Here is a 23895-nt window from a genome sequence, read left to right as displayed (position 1 = left end):
GAATTTAGTTGTAGGATTTCCAAAAAAAAGGGCAGTATACACCAAGAATAGTGTAGCACTGCAACATGAGAAAAGCAGAGAGAGAACTACCTTTTATTGTTTTCCAGGCTTTGAACAATGGAGGTTGCATCAAAACAGAGAACAAAAAATCATTCAGACACAGAATCAAACACAAACTGCAAGTTGGGAAGCACTTCCACTGGAAAGATGCCAATAATATGCTATCTTCAATTTTACAATAGGTATACTGCAGAATCTCCTCTCGTGATCATGCAATTTCTATCTTCTTCTCATTTTTATTCTCTCTGAAGATCTATGTAAACCTTGTAGTGACCATCATTTGTTTCCAACTGAGAAAACATACATCGGATTGCTACCGTAAAAGAGTAAGGTCTAGCAATATGCAAAACATATCTTGTTATGTTCTACATTAGCTTAACATACATTGGACTATCATCTTAGTCCAAAGACAATATATAGAGCCACACAAATTTAGAGAAAAGCAACAATAAACTTATCATAATTCAGTTTCGCCCAGTTCATACCACAAACCTCATTTTCATTAGAATATTAGATGAAAATTTGTAGACTGGACCACCTTCTAGAAAATATGTGCTAAGGCATTATTTGCGTCCCTATTCCATTGCTTTTCCAAAACATACAATTAACAGCAGGTATGGTTGAAAAGTAATAATACGATTGGCTGATATCAGTAACAGCCATTGTAGTGTACAGTAGGTAATTCATCTTAACACAAAGTTAACGCCAATGATGAAAGTTCCTTGATGCATTCATCTTAACACAAAGCTGTGGAAAATGGGCTGGTAAGAAGCTAGTGCTGCTGGCATACTGTGGTGACCCTGCATACCACTGCATGTTGTAGTATGCCAGTCGTTGATATAACATTCACGAAGTACCATTCCGCAAATATTACATCCCTCAGAGTAGTACAACAGAACATAGCAGGTCCATAACTCATTCATTTATTATTACAACTATCATACACATGTCATCTTGGAGCTCCTCTTGGGTCCTAAGAGGAATACTCCTGGGTTCGAGGCGAACCCAACTTAGCTTACAATATAAGAGTTTCATTAAGTTATACATTTATTTCCTTGAGCAGCTAAATACTAAGAGTTCGGGCTGCTCAGTTACTACTACTACTGGATATCTCTAGGCTTGATCTCCTCCGGAAGCCTCCCCGGATCCGTAGACGATGAGGTAGTCTACGCCTTCTACACCTCCAGAGAGGTCTGGTTCTTCATAGCCGATGATCTCGGCTCCTTCATTGTTGTCGTAGTCCTCCTCCAGATGATTCAGACAATCTAAGCATGGGATTTAAGAGTGGTATGAGTACGAGCGTACTCAACAAGTTCATTATAGATAAGAGGTGTTTAATGCACTAGCTACGATATTAGACCAGAAAGTCTAATACCAATGCAAGTTTTGATAAACATTTCTTCAAGAGATTGCTTTTATTCCAAAGAGCTATGTCTGTCAGCCTTCACCGGTTTACTAGAACTTCATGGAGCTCCTTTCCGGCCGCGTTCGCAGTTCCTTATCCCGGAACAGGGAGTGACATGTCACAGTTCTTTACACTCTGCAGAGGGGTGTTGCTTTACCCATAAGAGATCTTAACCTTGGTGCCAACCGGGCAGCTTTCCCGTCCACACTTCCTTCGGTGTGAGGCCCGGTATAAGGTCTAGCCAATCATGTTCCTCCGCTACCTCGAACACCCACCCTTTGTTGCATGCCCCGACCCTGGGTCCACGCCGGTCCCATTATTCCCGTAATTTCAGGGTGGACCCCGACCACGACGACAGTGCTGGGCTCTACCATACACTCCTACGCCGGTAGCTGCAACCCATCATAGACCGCATTACCGTGGGGAATTAGAATGGGATCCCCACCCTCTGGTTGTTCCGCAAGACACAACTGCTACGGCAAGCAATGCTTTACCGTGGGGAATTAGAATGGGATCCCCACCCTCCGGTTGTTCCGCCAGATACAACTGCTACGGTAAGCGCATCCGTTGATGAACGAGAGGTGGAAACACTTTTGACTACTCCGTCCCACTCCGGATCTTATGGTTAACACGGGTATTACGGCACAAGAATCACTGGCGACATTTGTTGTTTAATCCTAGATGGATATAAACCCGTGCAATGGAACCTCCACCATATCAAGACATTCCATGGTTCCATTGCCCACCACATAGTCATATTCATAGTTATGAAAGTAGTGGTTTTGATTTTTATGCAATAGTGATAACCATAATACTTAGCAAGTAATTTGATAGAAATACTCGAATGACATGAGCAAGTGATGAACTTGCCTGAACACTGCAAAGTTTTGCAGTTGGATGGTGTGGACTGACCCTTGTCCTCTGTCTCTGAAAAATAGCATCATTGTCCGATAAGGGCAATGGTTAAAGAAGCAATTATGCATGGTTCCAGTTTTAGGGTTTGTCCCCCCCTTCCGATGTTGTTATTATTTCATGTAGGAGGTTATTACTAAGAATAATTTGGGAATACTTGATTTAAAGTAATATACAACCTTGAAATGTTGTCAAGGTGTTTTTAAAGTCCAAATGCATTAATGGACTTATTTTTATTATTGAAAATTATATGTGTGATTTAAATGATTATTTAAATCATCAAATGAAGACTTATTCTTAATTGTCTTCAAAAATTCCCCTTTGTATTTTATTATGATAGAGAATTTTATGCTGATCTATTTTCATATTTTTAATTATTTTTTTAGAGCTATAAAGTATTTATTGTGCCTTTCCAAAGTTTATACATTTTAATTGAATTGTGAAATGGCGAAAATGCCCCTGGGCCCACCTGTCGGTGCAACCCAGTGGGTTAGGTCGAACCGACCGGCCTGGTCCGGCTCGACCAGCCCCACTTCTCTCTCTCCCTCTCACGCGCGACCGAACCCTAACCCTAGCCGCTCTGGCGACTCGCGTCGCCGCCGTCTTCTCCGAATTGTTCCGGCCGTCTCCGGCCGTCGCCGCCGGCGAGATATGGCGCATCTGAACCGCCGTTCAACGGCGCTTCAGATCCACCGCGGCGATTTGTGAAGCGCCGCCTGCTCGTCTTGCCCCTCTTCGCTCTGGTCGCCTGGCGTGGAGTGCCGTGGCGATCTCGTCGCCACCGACGCTCCAGATGCCGTGGCGCCGCCGTGCCTAACCGTGGTGGTGCTGGTGCCGTGGCGCCGCCATGGCTTGGCCTGGCCTGGCGCTGCTGCGCCCTCGGCGTGTGCCGCCGTGGCCGCCATGGCCGTGCCCTGCGCTTCACTTCACCAGTGAGTATCCATCGCCTCCTACTTTCCCTGTCTGCTCTGCTCACTTCTCTCCTCACCCTCTTCATCTTGCTCAGCCACTGGCCTGCATCTCCATGTTGAGATGCTTGCCGTGACTATCTTGCGCCGCTCTTTGTGCCTTGCTAGCCTGTTCATGTGCTACCGTGCTTGTGTTGCTATGCTCTTGTCTTTGCTGTTGTAAATCTGTTTGGCCTCTTGCCATGGTTACTACTGTTGTGCTATCCTGCCATGCTATACATGATTTTGTGCAAGATTCCTAGGCTCTGTGCTTCCTTATGTTTGCAATTCTTGCTTAATTCTATCTCTGTGATCTTGTCCTTGATGCTATTACTGCTGGATCATCAAGTGTATTCAACTATTTGCCCTGGCTGTGATTACTGTGTGTATTCCTGGCAATTTTTGTAAGTGCCAGTGCCATGGTGTGCTATTTCTTGTGCTCAAACTCATGAGCATGCTCAATTGAGCATTGCTATTGGCTTAATAGTATTCTTCAGTGATGAATGCTATGTGTGTTACTTGTGTATCTTGATCCAGTGGTTCATCAAGCCTTTGATGTGCTTCTGGATACAATCATATAGTCATTAATTCAGTTATCTATTTATTCAGTTATGACTTGGTTGGATTTCTTCAGTAGCTGATTAATTCCTGTTGTTGTACTTGGCTATGGCAATCTGTAGCAAGAGCTAGCAAGCTCTGATGATCATCTGATCATCATTTGCTTGATAGTTAACTGCTGTGTTTCTTTCTGTGGCTCTCTGGGGCTCACTCTGTGCTGTGTATGCATCACACAGGCTTTGCCTGATGTGTGTTGTTGCTTGCTTAAGCATCAATTGATGCCTGCTATGATCCATTTGATCATTTGCAAGACCCTGGTGCATCAATTGCTTGTCTGTTTCATTTATCTGTTTATCTGGCTTTAATAGATGGATGAATGATGTGAACTGTGATTCAGTGATGATCATTTCAATGAATTTGCTAGGGCTAGCTGGATGCCAACCACTGGTTGGGTACCCTAGCCCACTACTGAACCTTTCTGGTGATGATGTGGTGGTTCTAAGTGTTGGCTGTGGGTTGAGGTAGCCCTGGCAGCACTGTGATGCTGTCAAGGGTAGCTCCCTTCTTCTGTGGCTTGCTCTAGTTGGTGATTGCTTGCTGGATTTGAACAACTGCTCACTGGCTTGATCTAATACTGGACTTCCAGTGGCTTTTGATGTTGAGAAAATATATAGACAAGGATTTGTCTGTAGTCTGATGGCCTAGCTAGCTGTAGGTGCTGAGTGTGTGGGCTAGGTTAGCTATGAATTCATTCTTGGCTGGATTCCTTTAGTTATGCACTGATTTGCATAACTGATGTTCCCATAGGATGATTTCCTAATGGTCTTACCCATATTTGCTTGCACCAAATGGCTTTGTAGCCAGATGATGACACAAACAGGGTATTCTACCCTTCTGTGCTCCTGTGATGCATTGTATGCTTATTTATGAGCAAAACTTGGTTTTGCTCAGGTTGATTTGGTTTATACCTCACTCCAGCTCCTAGATTGTTTGTTGGTGTAGAGGATTTCTTGATGTTGAGCTTATGCTTGCCCTGCTCCTCCTTGCAAGCCTGTGGTGCTTGAGTTGATGTTGTGATGGTGTGAGCAGGTTGAACAGCAGTGTTGTTCTTCCTGTTCTTGAGTTCTTGGTTTCTGGTGGACTTACCCAGTGTAGCCTGTCGATGGATATGGCTTAGGGTTTACTGTGGAGGCTTTTATGTGGCCTTCTCCTTCCTCTCTGGTCGACAACAAGGCCTGCAGCTTGTGGTGACTCAACGGCTTTGTGTGTCTTTGTTGAGCATGCATACCGCACAGTGAGCGGTTGTTTGTGTGTGTACCAAGTGCTTGGTACCCGGCTTGGTAGTTGCCTGTGAGTAGATCAGCTCGGCGGAGCTGTGAGCATATCCTCTCTGTTGCCATTTTATTTCTAACTTGCCAAGTGACAATGCCACTTGGCATAATTGTTGCTTTGCTTTGTTGTGTGCAGGGAATCAAGATGATAATCAAGTGAAGATGAAGATCATCAAGCTCAAGATTAGTTGATATTCACATTGTAGTATTTAGAACAGATTCATACTTTGTAATTTTCTTTTCTTTTTCTTTTAATTTTCTATTTCTCCAATTCTTGTAATGTGTTGTAAATTTATATCTCAATTCTGGATATTGTAATTGACATTGTATCTTGTGTGAATATCAATAAAGCTCAATTTTCCTTAATGAGCTTTCTATAATTGTTGTTCTATTTATATTCTTGATTACTTATAATTGTTTATTGAATTAGCTCAAGTGTGAATAATGAGATATCCATTTGATGTTTGAATTTGAAATTCAAATTCAAATTTGGTTTGAATTCAATCATACAACTTAATTTAGAATTCAATCATGCAACTTAAGGATGTGATGCAAACTCTCCCCTCTCTTCTCAAAACCCTAATCTAGCTAAGTAGGAACAAGTTCACAGCTCTCTCGAAACCCTAACCCTGTAAAGTGTCGAGAGAGAAACCTGTCCCCCTTCGATGCAGTTTTTGTTTAAAAGCGCGAAATTTCCCCAGAATTTGCAATGCAATGCACATCCCTTTCTAAAAACTACCCCTCGATCGTCACTAAACCTGGGACATTACAGCCTTTCCCCCTTAAAGAAAACTTCGTCCCGAAGTTGTGGTTGTAATACCTGAACAGCTCGGGGTATGTTTTCCTCAGGTCTTCTTCCTTTTCCCAGGTGGCTTCCCTCTCGGGGTGATGCTTCCATTGTATCTTGCAATACTTGATAGCTTTATTTCTGAGTTGTTTCCAGCTCTCTTCGAGAATCTTGGCTGGCTTCTCGATGTAAGTCAAGTCTGGTTGTAACTCGAGCTCTTCATGTGATACTGGTTCATCGGGGGTTTTCAGACACTTTCGGAGTTGTGACACATGGAATACATTGTGAACTTGAGCTAGCCTTCCCGGTAGATCCAATTCAAAGGCTAAACCTCGGTTCTGACTCAGTATCTTGAAAGGTCCTATGTATCTAGGACTGAGCTTTCCTTTTACTCCAAACCTCTGGAGTCCTTTCATCGGGCTTACCTTAAGATATACCATGTCTCCAACTCGTGGCTCCCATGTTCTCCTCTTCTGATCGGCGTAACTCTTTTGCCGGCTTTGGGCTATTTTCAACCTATCTCTGATAATGTCAATTATTTGTTGCTTTTCCTTGACATAATCAGGGTTGAACTCTTTGCTTGCTCCGGCTTCATACCAACATATCGGTGATCTACACTTTCTTCCATAGAGAGCTTCAAACGGTGCCATCTTGATGCTGCTTTGATAGCTATTATTGTATGAAAACTCTGCTAGTGGTAAGTGCTCCTCCCATGATCCTCCGAAGTCTAGGGCACAAGCCCTGAGCATATCCTCTAAGATCTGGTTGGTTCTCTCGGTTTGTCCACCTGTCTGGGGATGATAAGCGGTACTATAGTCCAACTTGGATCCTAAAGCTTCGTGTAGTTGCTTCCAGAATGCGATGTGAACACGGACCCTCGATCCGACACGATCTTCTTAGGCACTCCATGCTTACTCACGATCTCTTTGATGTAAAGATCGATGAGTTTCTCTCCTTTGTCCTGCTGATTTACCGCTAAGAAGTGTGCGCTCTTCGTCAACCGGTCCACGATTACCCATATCATGTCCTTCTTTTTATTAGTCATGGGTAGTCCGGTGATGAAATCCATCCCTATTTCCTCCCATTTCCACTCTGGAATAGGTAAAGGTTGTAACTTTCCTGCCGGACTCTGGTGTTCAGCCTTCACTCTCTGGCAGGTATGGCATTCCGCCACATATTGTGCTATCTCTCTCTTCATGTTATTCCACCAGAATAGTTCCTTTAGATCCATGTACATCTTTGTACTTCCCGGGTGTATGGAATATGGTGTTTGATGAGCTTCCCGGAGTATTACTTCCTTAATTTCAGCAATATCCGGAACGCAAATTCTCTTCTGGAACCATAATGATCCAGATTCTCCGCGGTGAAATTCTGATGGTCTTCCTTCATCTATTCTTCTCATCTCCTCAACGATAAATGGATCGTCCAGCTGACCCATCATTATCTCATTCTCCAGGTTGACATTTAACTCATCAGCTACTTGCAACGCCGATAATCCTTCATGTGCTTCCTTCTCCCAAAGTTGTATTTGGGCTTGACATATTTCCTTCCTCAACTCCGGTGAGATTTCTTGTTCCACTCCGCCGGTACTCTTCCTGCTCAAGGCATCTGCTACAACATTGGCCTTCCCTGGAGTGTAATTGATGGTCAAATCATAATCCTTGATTAGTTCAAGCCATCTTTTCTGCCTCATGTTGAGTTCCTTCTGAGTGAAGAAATATTTGAGACTCTTATGATCTGTATAGAGCTCACACTTGGCTCCATAAAGAAAATGTCTCCAGGTTTTGAGTGCAAATACAGCTGCTGCTAATTCCAAGTCATGTGTTGGATAATTCACTTCATGAGGTCTGAGTTGCCTAGATCCATAAGATATCACTTTCCGATCTTGCATGAGTACGCAACCCGATCCGTGCTTGGATGCGTCACAGTACACGGTGTAATCCTTGCCAACTTCCGGAACTGCTAACACCGGTGCCGTGGTGAGTTTCTCCTTCAGAGTTTGAAAACTCTTCTCACACTCCTCTGACCACACGAATGGTGTGTTCTTCCTTAACAGCTTTGTCATAGGTCCTGCTATCTTAGAGAATCCTTCAATGAATCTCCGGTAATATCCTGCCATTCCTAGGAATCCTCGGATCTCCTTGACAGTCTTGGGTGCTTCCCATTCTAGAACTGCTGCTACCTTACTCGGGTTAACAGCTATTCCATCTTTACTAATAACATGACCAAGGAATTCCACTTGATCAAGCCAAAATTCACACTTGCTAAATTTGGCATAGAGTTGATGTTCCCTTAGTGTTTGCAGCACTAACTTCAAATGTTCAGCATGTTCGGCCTTGTTCTTGGAATATATCAAGATATCATCGATGAATACGATGAAAAACTTGTCTAGATATGGCATGAAAATCTTATTCATGAGATTCATGAATATTGCTGGGGCATTGGTTAATCCAAAAGGCACTACAAGGTATTCATGATGTCCATACCTTGAGACAAAGGCAGTTTTCGGAACGTCTTCCTTCTTGATCTTTATCTGGTGATAACCGGATCTTAGATCAATCTTGGAAAAGACTCCCGCGCCTCTAACTTGATCAAATAGATGTTGTATTCTTGGAAGTGGATACTTGTTCTTGATTGTGACGTTGTTCAGATTCCTGTAATCTCCGCACATCCTTCTTCCTCCATCCCTTTTATCCACGAAGATCACAGGTGATCCCCATGGTGAAACACTTTCTTGTATGAATCCTTTCTGTTCCAAGTCATCCAGTTGCTCCTTTAGTTCTTTCAACTCCTTAGGCCCCATTTTATATGGTGCTTTAGCAATTGGAGCTGTTCCTGGAATTAGGTCGATAGTGAATTCTATCTCCCTATCTGGTGGCATACCAGGTAATTCCGCAGGAAATACATCCTGGAATTCATTCACTACAGGTATATCCTCTAGTTTCACTTCCTTCATGCTGTTCAGCTGTAGCTCTACTTCAATCTGCGTATGTTTGTCGCCTTGGTAGATCATTCTACTTCCATCGGGGCTTTTCAATGATACTGTCTTGTTCACACAGTCGATCAATGCTCCATTAGCTTCTAACCAGTTCATTCCAAGAATGACATCAATGTCCTTCATTGGTAGAATGAACAGGTCCGCGTCAAACGCGCACTTATTGATCATGATGACTTGTTTTTGTTTAGTATGAGTTACTACTATCGTTCCCGCCGCAGAAAGTATGGTTATGGGTGTGCCTAACTTAGTGCAACTAATCCCATGTTTGATGATGAATTGTTGAGAAATGAATGATGTAGTTGCACCAGTATCAAAAAGTACTTTGCCAGGATGAGTGAGTATCTGGAGCGTACCTATCACCGCCTGATCGGAGTTGACCACCTCCTCCAGACTGGTACAGTTCAGCTTGCCGAAGGGCTTCTTATTCTTCCAGTTCCCTCCGGTGTTTCCTCCTCGGCTTCCTCCTCCTCCGGATTGACCTCCTCCGGTGTTTCTCTTGGGGCAGTCCTTCAGCATGTGCCCCTCCTGGCGACAACCAAAGCATATGATCTTTGGCTTCTTACAGTCCTTGGCAAAATGCCCTGTGAATCCACAGCTTCTGCAAACTATTTGATTTGCAGACTGGAATGCTTGGTTCTTCCTACTACCGTAGTAGTTGCTGTTGTTGTTGTTGTTGTTGTTGTTGTTGTTGTATCTGGGCTTGAAACTCAAGCTGGTATTAGGCTTGTTACTAACAAACCTCTTAGGCTCAAACTTGGCCTTTTTCCTTTTCTCCTCCTGTAGTTGTTTAAAATCATCTTCCAGAGTGATGGCTGCATCCACCAACTCTTGAAACTCCATTGCTCTCATCATACGGAGCTGTACCTTGAACTGGGGACTTAACCCCCTCAGAAACCTCTTCTTTTTCTTGTCCTCGGTGTTGACTTCCTCAACAGCATACCGGGACAGCTTTGAGAATTCCCTGACATAAGTCAGGATTGCCTTGTCCTTCTGCTCGAGACTTTCAAATTCTCGACGCTTCAGCTCCACAATACTTTCAGGGACATTGGATTCCCTGAACTTCCTCGTGAACTCCTCCCAGGTAAATACCTTTCCAGCCGGATAAACGGCTACGATATTGTCCCACCATGATGCGGCAGGTCCACACAGCAGATGAGTAGCATAACGAACCTTTTCTTGGTCGTTACATCCAACGGTGTTGAGCTTTCGCTCAGTATCCATAAGCCAATCTTCCGCGTCCATTGGCTCGGGCGCATATGCGAAAGATATAGGCTTGGTGTTCTGGAAGTCTGCTAAGGTGACTCCCGGATTCTCGGGTCTCTCTACCCGGTTCTGTTGCAGCAGCTCTTGAAAGAATTTGTTCTGCTGCTCCAACGTCACACGTTGTCTTTCCTCCACCAGCTGCATGTACTGGACGAAATTCTGCTGCGTCATGGGTGGTGGTGGTGGTGGAAACTGATCTCTGGATGCTCCCTCAGCCTCTTCCTTTTGTTTTGCTTCGCGCTCCATGCGTTGCGCTTCGGTCTCCTCTCCTAACGCTCCCGACATAACCCCCTAGTTCTGCAACACAAGATGATACTCATAATTACTCCATGCGCAAGTTTTCTGAGCTCAACTTTGTGCACAGAACTAGTCACACAATGGAAATCAAGAAGCAAATCCAAATCATACAAAACATATACCATGTATATACATACTTAAGTGGTCTTATTACAATACTCAAGTCGATGTGAGTATGTAACTCACTTATTAAAGTATATGTACAAATTTATACAAATATTACATACTATAATACACGTGGTACTTGTGTATTATAGCCTCGCCTCCCTTGGTGGACTCTAGTCATTCTTCACTCCCGGTACATCCCAGGCTTCCATCCGGTCGAACGTGTCATCCTTCTGATAGACCCTGGAACATAAGGTCTCCCCGTTGGCTGGTAATCCGAATCAGATGATGATCCTAGGGAGAAATCAGTGTTCACAAACTGATCATTAAGTGCATCATAGTCCACCCATCGGGTGTACTCCCCTGTAGCTCCACCATAGGTGTTACCAACACTCATACCCGACTCAACCTGTGTCGGATACCCTCCATCAACTCCTTCATTACTAGGATAACTCTGGTTCTGGGTTGTGGCGTCATCATTCATCTCCCCATCATAATACACAGAAGTACTATGAGTTCCAGTATCAGATCCCCAACGCCAACCCGTGGAATTTTCGATAGGAGTCTCGGAACGCTGATTGTTTCCGGATTCCTCTCCGCCCTCGTATCCCCCATAGGAACTACCCAGATAGTTCCCAGGTGTAACAGGTGTAGGTTCACGCTCAAGAGGATCAATACTAATGTAGTCACCAGCTGAGTAAACTGGTGTGTGCACCACATTCTCCATAGGTTCTTTCCCCCTAATCTCCTCCTTGGGTTCAGTAAACTCCTCTAGCATCGTATCAATTGCTCCCGTCAGATGATGGTTCAACTGAAAGAGTAATGATATGAAGTTGCGGCTATTATCCATATATTTTGCAGCTGCTATAGGTTTGCGTTTTGCATATTTGTAGTGGTTAAGCATGGGATCTTCTTCCTCCTGATTATGAGGAACTAGCAAAATTACCCGCGCATTTGCGCGGCTAGAATTCATTTGTAATGTATGTCTAATCTACAGTGTTGTTGTAATTACATTAATATATAGTTTAATATAGAAAGTATTGTACCCCAAATGTGCATCATAAACATGATTTACTATTGTAATCTTTCCATGACATATTAGAAGTTTGATAAGCACAATAGTTAGTCTTGAACCAAATATGCCCACTTTTGCGCTAATATCCACCTTCCCCTCAACCTGATGCACCGTATTACTTATGATATTTCATTGATAATTAATATAAACATAGATCTCCCTTACCCAATGCTCAGTTTTGCTCTTCCTTGATCAACCCTCTTTGTATATCTTTCCAATATATAGTTGTTCAGGAAAACTCTTTCAAAATTAAATATATTGTTGATGGCTCATACATATATGCTTTGTTCTTTTCTCCATCCATGTTATCAATTATAGTGCGCCAGCCCTGTTTTATATATGTTTAGTACGATATCAGGCTTGTAGGCAAGCCATGTTACCCTAGTTGGTTTAGACGCTTGCATGTCTAAGATTGTAATTATTCATAGGAAAGTCCACCTTTTACTATTGCTATCAGAAAACTATTCAACTTACTTTTCATTGGAACTAAAATAACTACTGAAGGAATGAAAATCGAGATGACACGAAAAGGTTAAGAGAGTACCTAAAATATCAGTCTTATATAGTAGTGAAAAGGTTAAAATGTAAGTTGTGGCCGGTAGTCGGGTAGTGTACATCCAAATTTATGAGAATCGGGAAGTTAGAAAAACACAAAGGTTCAGAATGTATTTACAAAATCATAGTCTAAGAAACTCTCCTGCAAACAAAATAGTTTGTCGTAACCTATCTTAAAATTTCAATCTTTTTGGAAGCACGCTCTGCAGCCTTGTAATCTGACCATGTTCACAAAATAGAAGAATACACATCAGCAAGACTGATGTAAGAATCGTATGCTATAATTTATCCTATGGTCTTGCTTATGAGGTCAGTATGTACGATCAGCATATCATTCTAGCCCATCTGGAGAATCAAGAAGTAAAAGAAACAAAGAGAGAAAATATAGCAAGTGTCTTGCAAATGTTTGTTAGATACCGATAGGTAATCATATTATCAGAATCAGAATCGATAACCAAAGCTTCGAGTGAGCATATATGATAACATATAGGATGGTAGAGGATTATGCGAAAGCTGAAGTAATATATATTAACGTTGCGGGCGCATGAATAAAACATGCTTTGTAAATTATTTGTGCATCATAAACTAATAGCTAGCACTCTTAACCCAGAGGGCAAATTAATTGAATCGAAATTTTGATACCCACATTGTTATGAATTCACATCTGAAACATTGTTAGCTCCGTGCTGTACTTAACAGTAGTAGTTTCCTCACTTAACAGTGGAGGAAAATGGAAAAAAATCTAATGGAAAAATTGAGCAAAGCAAAATATAGCAGTTTCCTCACCTAACAGTATCACGTTGCCTAGTAGCACGTTCAACTGCCAGCTGCTTTCCCCCAAATTTTGTTTTATAGGTTTTGATGTGCTGATTTTTTTTTTTTTTGAAACGGGCAAAAAAGCTTTTGCCTTATATTAATATAGGAGAAGAAAACATGGGATGGCCTAAGCCAAAAAGAAAAAGAGAAAAGGGGGGGAAGCGAACCCCCCCTCCCTAAGAAAACACCACAGAGGTTTCATTACATGTACACAGCGACATCGTAGAATATAGGCCGGCCGGTTGCCATACATGTATGTCGCTATGAGAAACCGGAGAAAAAAACATACCTCCAATTGGTAACTTCCAGCATTGGAAAGATATTGGTTTGGCACCAGCTCCTTTTAGAGAGTGAGAATTTCAAAATCAACTTCAACAACAACATTTGAGATCTGGATGTACAAACAACCTCGATTCCTTCTCAATAGAGCCTATCATATTACGCTGGTGCATGTAGAGCACTACATGCCACAAATTATTGCTAGCATTCATAGTTTCACTACACTTGATGAGCCTTTCTTGTTACTATTGCTTGAACGTTGTTCCATACATACGAAAATCATTATAGTGATTACCCATTCAATGAATTCGTGTTCTCCAAATAATTTGTTCAACGCAACGAATTTGAGGCTCCTGCAGAAATACTGCCCCAACACCAGCTTGCGTCCATTGTATCAAATCTAGCAGAGTACCTGCAGGAAAGAGACAAAAATTAATACCAGATGGCCATTGCTCCAATGTGAGGTTGTGGAATTCAAGAAGGCATGTAGTATCAGGTAGCGGTCACGTGATTAAACATCAGTGGACACCATAGTACCCCCACTGTGTCGTCTTTTTGTTCAGTGTAGAGGGATAGCCAACCATTGTTGCGCGGTCGCAGAATTTGGATGACGCCGACGGATATGTAGCAGCAAATTCTCCACGATCCATCGGAAGAAGCGTCACTTGTTTAGCTCAATGGCGGCAGTCACTCTCGGTAGAGAATCAGCGGATCGATCTCAATGCAGCCGGTGCGCTAGGGAGTCATGTTGGACCAACCAGAGCTAGGCGGAGATGGAGAGGCGGCACGAATCTCAGTTTGCCATGCTAGGCCAGGCTGCTGGGAGTTCGTAGTAGATGGCCGCCCGCTCGATGAACAAAACCTCCCGCTGACACCATCATTAGAGCTTCGCGCCATCCAGTCATCTAGTACGTATTTGGATGATAATGAATCTAACCCACCGACGCCTTTGCTTCTCTCCACATCGATATCAAAATTACGTAGACCTTGCACCCTGAGCAATGTGTGTCCGCCACTTCGTCGGCGTGAGATCGACAACCGTCGTTGGCTTGTTGTTGTAAAGACGCGGCGATCAATTGAAGAGATTCCAGATCTAGGACCCCTTAGCGGTGCAAAACCTACAATCGTGTTGGTTGCTAAGCCTGCCAATGTTTGGTCGATCTGAGAGAGAAAAACAATTCACGTCTTATGTGTATTGGCCAAGAGTAGTTGTTGAGATTTAAGTGGAGCGTGGCTGTTGTGATTTTGTTTGGGAGCCGTGGCTGTTGTTTGTAGACGTGCGTGAGAAGAACGGCAAAATAATCTTGGGCCGTTGTTTTGGTTTCATTATGTCTAAGCTAATCCACACCGTTGGGTGTTTGTTGTTTTAATAATATAATAGATAGATATGGGAGAATTCGGAACCCATAAGCTCTTTCGTCTTATGTTCCCGAATGTCGGTTATGGCTCTCATAACAGCTATATGGTAGGCTGCGTTGATTGTCCTATCTTCCCCTGCTGGCATGACTACGCTCATTCCCAGAGATTCAGGAAGTCGCAGTCCTACCCTACACTTGGCCAATACAGTACCATCATAGTACATGTATTTCTTTACTTGGATCTGGGGATCACACCCAAATTCAAGTAACATGGCTCGGAGAATATCTGCAAGTCCTCCTTCGTATTCACTCAGTGTGGAATCCATCACTTTCACGTTTCGTCCGGGACGTGAACTTGCCATGTTGGCTGTAGAAATAGAAAGATTATAAGATTAGTAATAATGCATCATAATAGAGATAATAAAGAATTATCGCACTAAAAGATATGATTGTTGTATTCTCAATTGAATATACACCATATTTTTAGAGAATTCTTTACTAGTCCTATTTGACTCCTAACGTTTGGTCCCATTTACTAGGCTCCAACCTAAGGTCAAAGCTTTTGCTCTGATACCAACTGTGGTGACCCTGCATACCACTGCATGTTGTAGTATGCCAGTCGTTGATATAACATTCACGAAGTACCATTCCGCAAATATTACATCCCTCAGAGTAGTACAACAGAACATAGCAGGTCCATAACTCATTCATTTATTATTACAACTATCATACACATGTCATCTTGGAGCTCCTCTTGGGTCCTAAGAGGAATACTCCTGGGTTCGAGGCGAACCCAACTTAGCTTACAATATAAGAGTTTCATTAAGTTATACATTTATTTCCTTGAGCAGCTAAATACTAAGAGTTCGGGCTGCTCAGTTACTACTACTACTGGATATCTCTAGGCTTGATCTCCTCCGGAAGCCTCCCCGGATCCGTAGACGATGAGGTAGTCTACGCCTTCTACACCTCCAGAGAGGTCTGGTTCTTCATAGCCGATGATCTCGGCTCCTTCATTGTTGTCGTAGTCCTCCTCCAGACGATTCAGACAATCTAAGCATGGGATTTAAGAGTGGTATGAGTACGAGCGTACTCAACAAGTTCATTATAGATAAGAGGTGTTTAATGCACTAGGTACGATATTAGACCAGAAAGTCTAATACCAATGCAAGTTTTGATAAACATTTCTTCAAGAGATTGCTTTTATTCCAAAGAGCTATGTCCGTCAGCCTTCACCGGTTTACTAGAACTTCATGGAGCTCCTTTCCGGCCGCGTTCGCAGTTCCTTATCCCGGAACAGGGAGTGACATGTCACAGTCTTTACACTCTGCAGAGGGGTGTTGCTTTACCCATAAGAGATCTTAACCTTGGTGCCAACCGGGCAGCTTTCCCGTCCACACTTCCTTCGGTGTGAGGCCCGGTATAAGGTCTAGCCAATCATGTTCCTCCGCTACCTCGAACACCCACCCTTTGTTGCATGCCCCGACCCTGGGTCCACGCCGGTCCCATTATTCCCGTAATTTCAGGGTGGACCCCGACCACGACGACAGTGCTGGGCTCTACCATACACTCCTACGCCGGTAGCTGCAACCCATCATAGACCGCATTACCGTGGGGAATTAGAATGGGATCCCCACCCTCCGGTTGTTCCGCAAGACACAACTGCTACGGCAAGCAATGCTTTACCGTGGGGAATTAGAATGGGATCCCCACCCTCCGGTTGTTCCGCCAGATACAAGCCCCACTACGGTAAGCGCATCCGTTGATGAACGAGAGGTGGAAACACTTTTGACTACTCCGTCCCACTCCGGATCTTATGGTTAACACGGGTATTACGGCACAAGAATCACTGGCGACATTTGTTGTTTAATCCTAGATGGATATAAACCCGTGCAATGGAACCTCCACCATATCAAGACATTCCATGGTTCCATTGCCCACCACATAGTCATATTCATAGTTATGAAAGTAGTGGTTTTGATTTTTATGCAATAGTGATAACCATAATACTTAGCAAGTAATTTGATAGAAATACTCGAATGACATGAGCAAGTGATGAACTTGCCTGAACACTGCAAAGTTTTGCAGTTGGATGGTGTGGACTGACCCTTGTCCTCTGTCTCTGAAAAATAGCATCATTGTCCGATAAGGGCAATGGTTAAAGAAGCAATTATGCATGGTTCCAGTTTTAGGGTTTGTCCCCCCCTTCCGATGTTGTTATTATTTCATGTAGGAGGTTATTACTAAGAATAATTTGGGAATACTTGATTTAAAGTAATATACAACCTTGAAATGTTTTCAAGGTGTTTTTAAAGTCCAAATGCATTAATGGACTTATTTTTATTATTGAAAATTATATGTGTGATTTAAATGATTATTTAAATCATCAAATGAAGACTTATTCTTAATTGTCTTCAAAAATTCCCCTTTGTATTTTATTATGATAGAGAATTTTATGCTGATCTATTTTCATATTTTTAATTATTTTTTTAGAGCTATAAAGTATTTATTGTGCCTTTCCAAAGTTTATACATTTTAATTGAATTGTGAAATGGCGAAAATGCCCCTGGGCCCACCTGTCGGTGCAACCCAGTGGGTTAGGTCGAACCGACTGGCCTGGTCCGGCTCGACCAGCCCCACTTCTCTCTCTCCCTCTCACGCGCGACCGAACCCTAACCCTAGCCGCTCTGGCGACTCGCGTCGCCGCCGTCTTCTCCGAATTGTTCCGGCCGTCTCCGGCCGTCGCCGCCGGCGAGATATGGCGCATCTGAACCGCCGTTCAACGGCGCTTCAGATCCACCGCGGCGATTTGTGAAGCGCCGCCTGCTCGTCTTGCCCCTCTTCGCTCTGGTCGCCTGGCGTGGAGTGCCGTGGCGATCTCGTCGCCACCGACGCTCCAGATGCCGTGGCGCCGCCGTGCCTAACCGTGGTGGTGCTGGTGCCGTGGCGCCGCCATGGCTTGGCCTGGCCTGGCGCTGCTGCGCCCTCGGCGTGTGCCGCCGTGGCCGCCATGGCCGTGCCCTGCGCTTCACTTCACCAGTGAGTATCCATCGCCTCCTACTTTCCCTGTCTGCTCTGCTCACTTCTCTCCTCACCCTCTTCGTCTTGCTCAGCCATGCTGCATCTCCATGTTGAGATGCTTGCCGTGACTATCTTATCTCTTCGCTGTGCCTTGCTAGCCTGTTCATGTGCTACTGTGCTTGTGTTGCTATGCTACTGTGCTGCTGTTGTAAATCTGCTGGCCTGCTACTGCCATGGTTACTACTGTTGTGCTATCCTGCCATGCTATACATGATTCTGTGCAAGATTCCTAGGCTCTGTGCTTGCTTATGTTTGCAATTCTTGCTTAATTCTATCTCTGTGATCTTGTCCTTGATGCTATTACTGCTGGATCATCAAGTGTATTCAACTATTTGCCCTGGCTGTGATTACTGTGTGTATTCCTGGCAATTTTTGTAAGTGCCAGTGCCATGGTGTGCTATTTCTTGTGCTCAAACTCATGAGCATGCTCAATTGAGCATTGCTATTGGCTTAATAGTATTCTTCAGTGATGAATGCTATGTGTGTTACTTGTGTATCTTGATCCAGTGGTTCATCAAGCCTTTGATGTGCTTCTGGATACAATCATATAGTCATTAATTCAGTTATCTATTTATTCAGTTATGACTTGGTTGGATTTCTTCAGTAGCTGATTAATTCCTGTTGTTGTACTTGGCTATGGCAATCTGTAGCAAGAGCTAGCAAGCTCTGATGATCATCTGATCATCATTTGCTTGATAGTTAACTGCTGTGTTTCTTTCTGTGGCTCTCTGGGGCTCACTCTGTGCTGTGTATGCATCACACAGGCTTTGCCTGATGTGTGTTGTTGCTTGCTTAAGCATCAATTGATGCCTGCTATGATCCATTTGATCATTTGCAAGACCCTGGTGCATCAATTGCTTGTCTGTTTCATTTATCTGTTTATCTGGCTTTAATAGATGGATGAATGATGTGAACTGTGATTCAGTGATGATCATTTCAATGAATTTGCTAGGGCTAGCTGGATGCCAACCACTGGTTGGGTACCCTAGCCCATTCTTACGAACCTTTCTGGTGATGATGTGGTGGTTCTAAGTGTTGGCTGTGGGTTGAGGTAGCCCTGGCAGCACTGTGATGCTGTCAAGGGTAGCTCCCTTCTTCTGTGGCTTGCTCTAGTTGGTGATTGCTTGCTGGATTTGAACAACTGCTCACTGGCTTGATCTAATACTGGACTTCCAGTGGCTTTTGATGTTGAGAAAATATATAGACAAGGATTTGTCTGTAGTCTGATGGCCTAGCTAGCTGTAGGTGCTGAGTGTGTGGGCTAGGTTAGCTATGAATTCATTCTTGGCTGGATTCCTTTAGTTATGCACTGATTTGCATAACTGATGTTCCCATAGGATGATTTCCTAATGGTCTTACCCATATTTGCTTGCACCAAATGGCTTTGTAGCCAGATGATGACACAAACAGGGTATTCTACCCTTCTGTGCTCCTGTGATGCATTGTATGCTTATTTATGAGCAAAACTTGGTTTTGCTCAGGTTGATTTGGTTTATACCTCACTCCAGCTCCTAGATTGTTTGTTGGTGTAGAGGATTTCTTCAGTGTTGAGCTTATGCTTGCCCTGCTCCTCCTTGCAAGCCTGTGGTGCTTGAGTTGATGTTGTGATGGTGTGAGCAGGTTGAACAGCAGTGTTGTTCTTCCTGTTCTTGAGTTCTTGGTTTCTGGTGGACTTACCCAGTGTAGCCTGTCGATGGATATGGCTTAGGGTTTACTGTGGAGGCTTTTATGTGGCCTTCTCCTTCCTCTCTGGTCGACAACAAGGCCTGCAGCTTGTGGTGACTCACTGGCCTGTGTGTGCTGTTGAGCATGCATACTGCCTGGTGAGCAGTTTGGCTGTGTGTGTGTACCAAGTGCTTGGTACCCGGCTTGGTACTTGACTGTGAGTAGATCAGCTCGGCGGAGCTGTGAGCATATCCTCTCTGTTGCCATTTTATTTCTAACTTGCCAAGTGACAATGCCACTTGGCATAATTGTTGCTTTGCTTTGTTGTGTGCAGGGAATCAAGATGATAATCAAGTGAAGATGAAGATCATCAAGCTCAAGATTAGTTGATATTCACATTGTAGTATTTAGAACAGATTCATACTTTGTAATTTTCTTTTCTTTTTCTTTTAATTTTCTATTTCTCCAATTCTTGTAATGTGTTGTAAATTTATATCTCAATTCTGGATATTGTAATTGACATTGTATCTTGTGTGAATATCAATAAAGCTCAATTTTCCTTAATGAGCTTTCTATAATTGTTGTTCTATTTATATTCTTGATTACTTATAATTGTTTATTGAATTAGCTCAAGTGTGAATAATGAGATATCCATTTGATGTTTGAATTTGAAATTCAAATTCAAATTTGGTTTGAATTCAATCATACAACTTAATTTAGAATTCAATCATGCAACTTAAGGATGTGATGCAAACTCTCCCCTCTCTTCTCAAAACCCTAATCTAGCTAAGTAGGAACAAGTTCACAGCTCTCTCGAAACCCTAACCCTGTAAAGTGTCGAGAGAGAAACCTGTCCCCCTTCGATGCAGTTTTTGTTTAAAAGCGCGAAATTTCCCCAGAATTTGCAATGCAATGCACATCCCTTTCTAAAAACTACCCCTCGATCGTCACTAAACCTGGGACATTACAGCCTTTCCCCCTTAAAGAAAACTTCGTCCCGAAGTTGTGGTTGTAATACCTGAACAGCTCGGGGTATGTTTTCCTCAGGTCTTCTTCCTTTTCCCAGGTGGCTTCCCTCTCGGGGTGATGCTTCCATTGTATCTTGCAATACTTGATAGCTTTATTTCTGAGTTGTTTCCAGCTCTCTTCGAGAATCTTGGCTGGCTTCTCGATGTAAGTCAAGTCTGGTTGTAACTCGAGCTCTTCATGTGATACTGGTTCATCGGGGGTTTTCAGACACTTTCGGAGTTGTGACACATGGAATACATTGTGAACTTGAGCTAGCCTTCCCGGTAGATCCAATTCAAAGGCTAAACCTCGGTTCTGACTCAGTATCTTGAAAGGTCCTATGTATCTAGGACTGAGCTTTCCTTTTACTCCAAACCTGCGGAGTCCTTTCATCGGGCTTACCTTAAGATATACCATGTCTCCAACTCGTGGCTCCCATGTTCTCCTCTTCGATCGGCGTAACTCTTTTGCCGAAGCTTTGGGCTATTTTTCAACCTATCTCTGATAATGTCAATTATTTGTTGCTTTTCCTTGACATAATCAGGGTTGAACTCTTTGCTTGCTCCGGCTTCATACCAACATATCGGTGATCTACACTTTCTTCCATAGAGAGCTTCAAACGGTGCCATCTTGATGCTGCTTTGATAGCTATTATTGTATGAAAACTCTGCTAGTGGTAAGTGCTCCTCCCATGATCCTCAAAGTCTAGGGCACAAGCCCTGAGCATATCCTCTAAGATCTGGTTGGTTCTCTCGGTTTGTCCACCTGTCTGGGGATGATAAGCGGTACTATAGTCCAACTTGGATCCTAAAGCTTCGTGTAGTTGCTTCCAGAATGCTGATGTGAACACGGACCCTCGATCCGACACGATCTTCTTAGGCACTCCATGCTTACTCACGATCTCTTTGATGTAAAGATCGATGAGTTTCTCTCCTTTGTCCTGCTGATTTACCGCTAAGAAGTGTGCGTTCTTCGTCAACCGGTCCACGATTACCCATATCATGTCCTTCTTTTTATTAGTCATGGGTAGTCCGGTGATGAAATCCATCCCTATTTCCTCCCATTTCCACTCTGGAATAGGTAAAGGTTGTAACTTTCCTACCGGACTCTGGTGTTCAGCCTTCACTCTCTGGCAGGTATGGCATTCCGCCACATATTGTGCTATCTCTCTCTTCATGTTATTCCACCAGAATAGTTCCTTTAGATCCATGTACATCTTTGTACTTCAGGTGTATGGAATATGGTGTTTGATGAGCTTCCCGGAGTATTACTTCCTTAATTTCAGCAATATCCGGAACGCAAATTCTCTTCTGGAACCATAATGATCCAGATTCTCCGCGGTGAAATTCTGATGGTCTTCCTTCATCTATTCTTCTCATCTCCTCAACGATAAATGGATCGTCCAGCTGACCCATCATTATCTCATTCTTCAGGTTGACATTTAACTCATCAGCTACTTGCAACGCCGATAATCCTTCATGTGCTTCCTTCTCCCAAAGTTGTATTTGGGCTTGACATATTTCCTTCCTCAACTCCGGTGAGATTTCTTGTTCCACTCCGCCGGTACTCTTCCTGCTCAAGGCATCTGCTACAACATTGGCCTTCCCTGGAGTGTAATTGATGGTCAAATCATAATCCTTGATTAGTTCAAGCCATCTTTTCTGCCTCATGTTGAGTTCCTTCTGAGTGAAGAAATATTTGAGACTCTTATGATCTGTATAGAGCTCACACTTGGCTCCATAAAGAAAATGTCTCCAGGTTTTGAGTGCAAATACAGCTGCTGCTAATTCCAAGTCATGTGTTGGATAATTCACTTCATGAGGTCTGAGTTGCCTAGATCCATAAGATATCACTTTCCGATCTTGCATGAGTACGCAACCCGATCCGTGCTTGGATGCGTCACAGTACACGGTGTAATCCTTGCCAACTTCGAATCTGCTAACACCGGTGCCGTGGTGAGTTTCTCCTTCAGAGTTTGAAAACTCTTCTCACACTCCTCTGACCACACGAATGGTGTGTTCTTCCTTAACAGCTTTGTCATAGGTCCTGCTATCTTAGAGAATCCTTCAATGAATCTCCGGTAATATCCTGCCATTCCTAGGAATCCTCGGATCTCCTTGACAGTCTTGGGTGCTTCCCATTCTAGAACTGCTGCTACCTTACTCGGGTTAACAGCTATTCCATCTTTACTAATAACATGACCAAGGAATTCCACTTGATCGAGCCAAAATTCACACTTGTTAAATTTGGCATAGAGTTGATGTTCCCTTAGTGTTTGCAGCACTAACTTCAAATGTTCAGCATGTTCGGCCTTGTTCTTGGAATATATCAAGATATCATCGATGAATACGATGAAAAACTTGTCTAGATATGGCATGAAAATCTTATTCATGAGATTCATGAATATTGCTGGGGCATTGGTTAATCCAAAAGGCACTACAAGGTATTCATGATGTCCATACCTTGAGACAAAGGCAGTTTTCGGAACGTCTTCCTTCTTGATCTTTATCTGGTGATAACCGGATCTTAGATCAATCTTGGAAAAGACTCCCGCGCCTCTAACTTGATCAAATAGATGTTGTATTCTTGGAAGTGGATACTTGTTCTTGATTGTGACGCTGTTCAGATTCCTGTAATCTCCGCACATCCTTCTTCCTCCATCCCTTTTATCCACGAAGATCACAGGTGATCCCCATGGTGAAACACTTTCTTGTATGAATCCTTTCTGTTCCAAGTCATCCAGTTGCTCCTTTAGTTCTTTCAACTCCTTAGGCCCCATTTTATATGGTGCTTTAGCAATTGGAGCTATTCCTGGAATTAGGTCGATAGTGAATTCTATCTCCCTATCTGGTGGCATACCAGGTAATTCCCTTGAGGAAATACATCCTGGAATTCATTCACTACAGGTATATCCTCTAGTTTCACTTCCTTCATGCTGTTCAGCTGTAGCTCTACTTCAATCTGCGTATGTTTGTCGCCTTGGTAGATCATTCTACTTCCATCGGGGCTTTTCAATGATACTGTCTTGTTCACACAGTCGATCAATGCTCCATTAGCTTCTAACCAGTTCATTCCAAGAATGACATCAATGTCCTTCATTGGTAGAATGAACAGGTCCGCGTCAAACGCGCACTTATTGATCATGATGACTTGTTTTTGTTTAGTATGAGTTACTACTATCGTTCCCCCCACAGAAAGTATGGTTATGGGTGTGCCTAACTTAGTGCAACTAATCCCATGTTTGATGATGAATTGTTGAGAAATGAATGATGTAGTTGCACCAGTATCAAAAAGTACTTTGCCAGGATGAGTGAGTATCTGGAGCGTACCTATCACCGCCTGATCGGAGTTGACCACCTCCTCCAGACCGGCAAGCTTCAGCTTGCCGAAGGGCT

General features: G+C 43.3%; 1 protein-coding gene across 7 annotated transcripts in view; it reads right to left on the bottom strand.

Moving 5' to 3' along the window:
• Positions 1-23895, bottom strand: part of LOC127334487 (uncharacterized) — a 54963-nt gene that overhangs the window by 4533 nt on the left and 26535 nt on the right. For 5 of the 7 annotated variants that reach the window (XR_011747265.1, XR_011747268.1, XR_011747269.1 and 2 more), the window contains exon 4: positions 91-199. Coding sequence is in view for 2 of the 7 variants with exons in the window: in XM_051360947.2 (XP_051216907.2) it covers positions 91-108 (18 nt within the window). In the remaining 5 variants the exon portion in view is untranslated. The remainder of the gene's footprint in view (positions 1-90; positions 200-23895) is intronic. The other 2 variants (XM_051360947.2, XM_051360949.2) reach the window with 1 other exon arrangement.

This window comes from Lolium perenne, chromosome 6 (genome assembly GCF_019359855.2).
Source record: "Lolium perenne isolate Kyuss_39 chromosome 6, Kyuss_2.0, whole genome shotgun sequence".
Lineage (NCBI taxonomy): Eukaryota > Viridiplantae > Streptophyta > Magnoliopsida > Poales > Poaceae > Lolium > Lolium perenne.
Note: the sequence above shows the minus strand (reverse complement) of the source record. Positions and strands in the feature narration are given on the sequence as shown.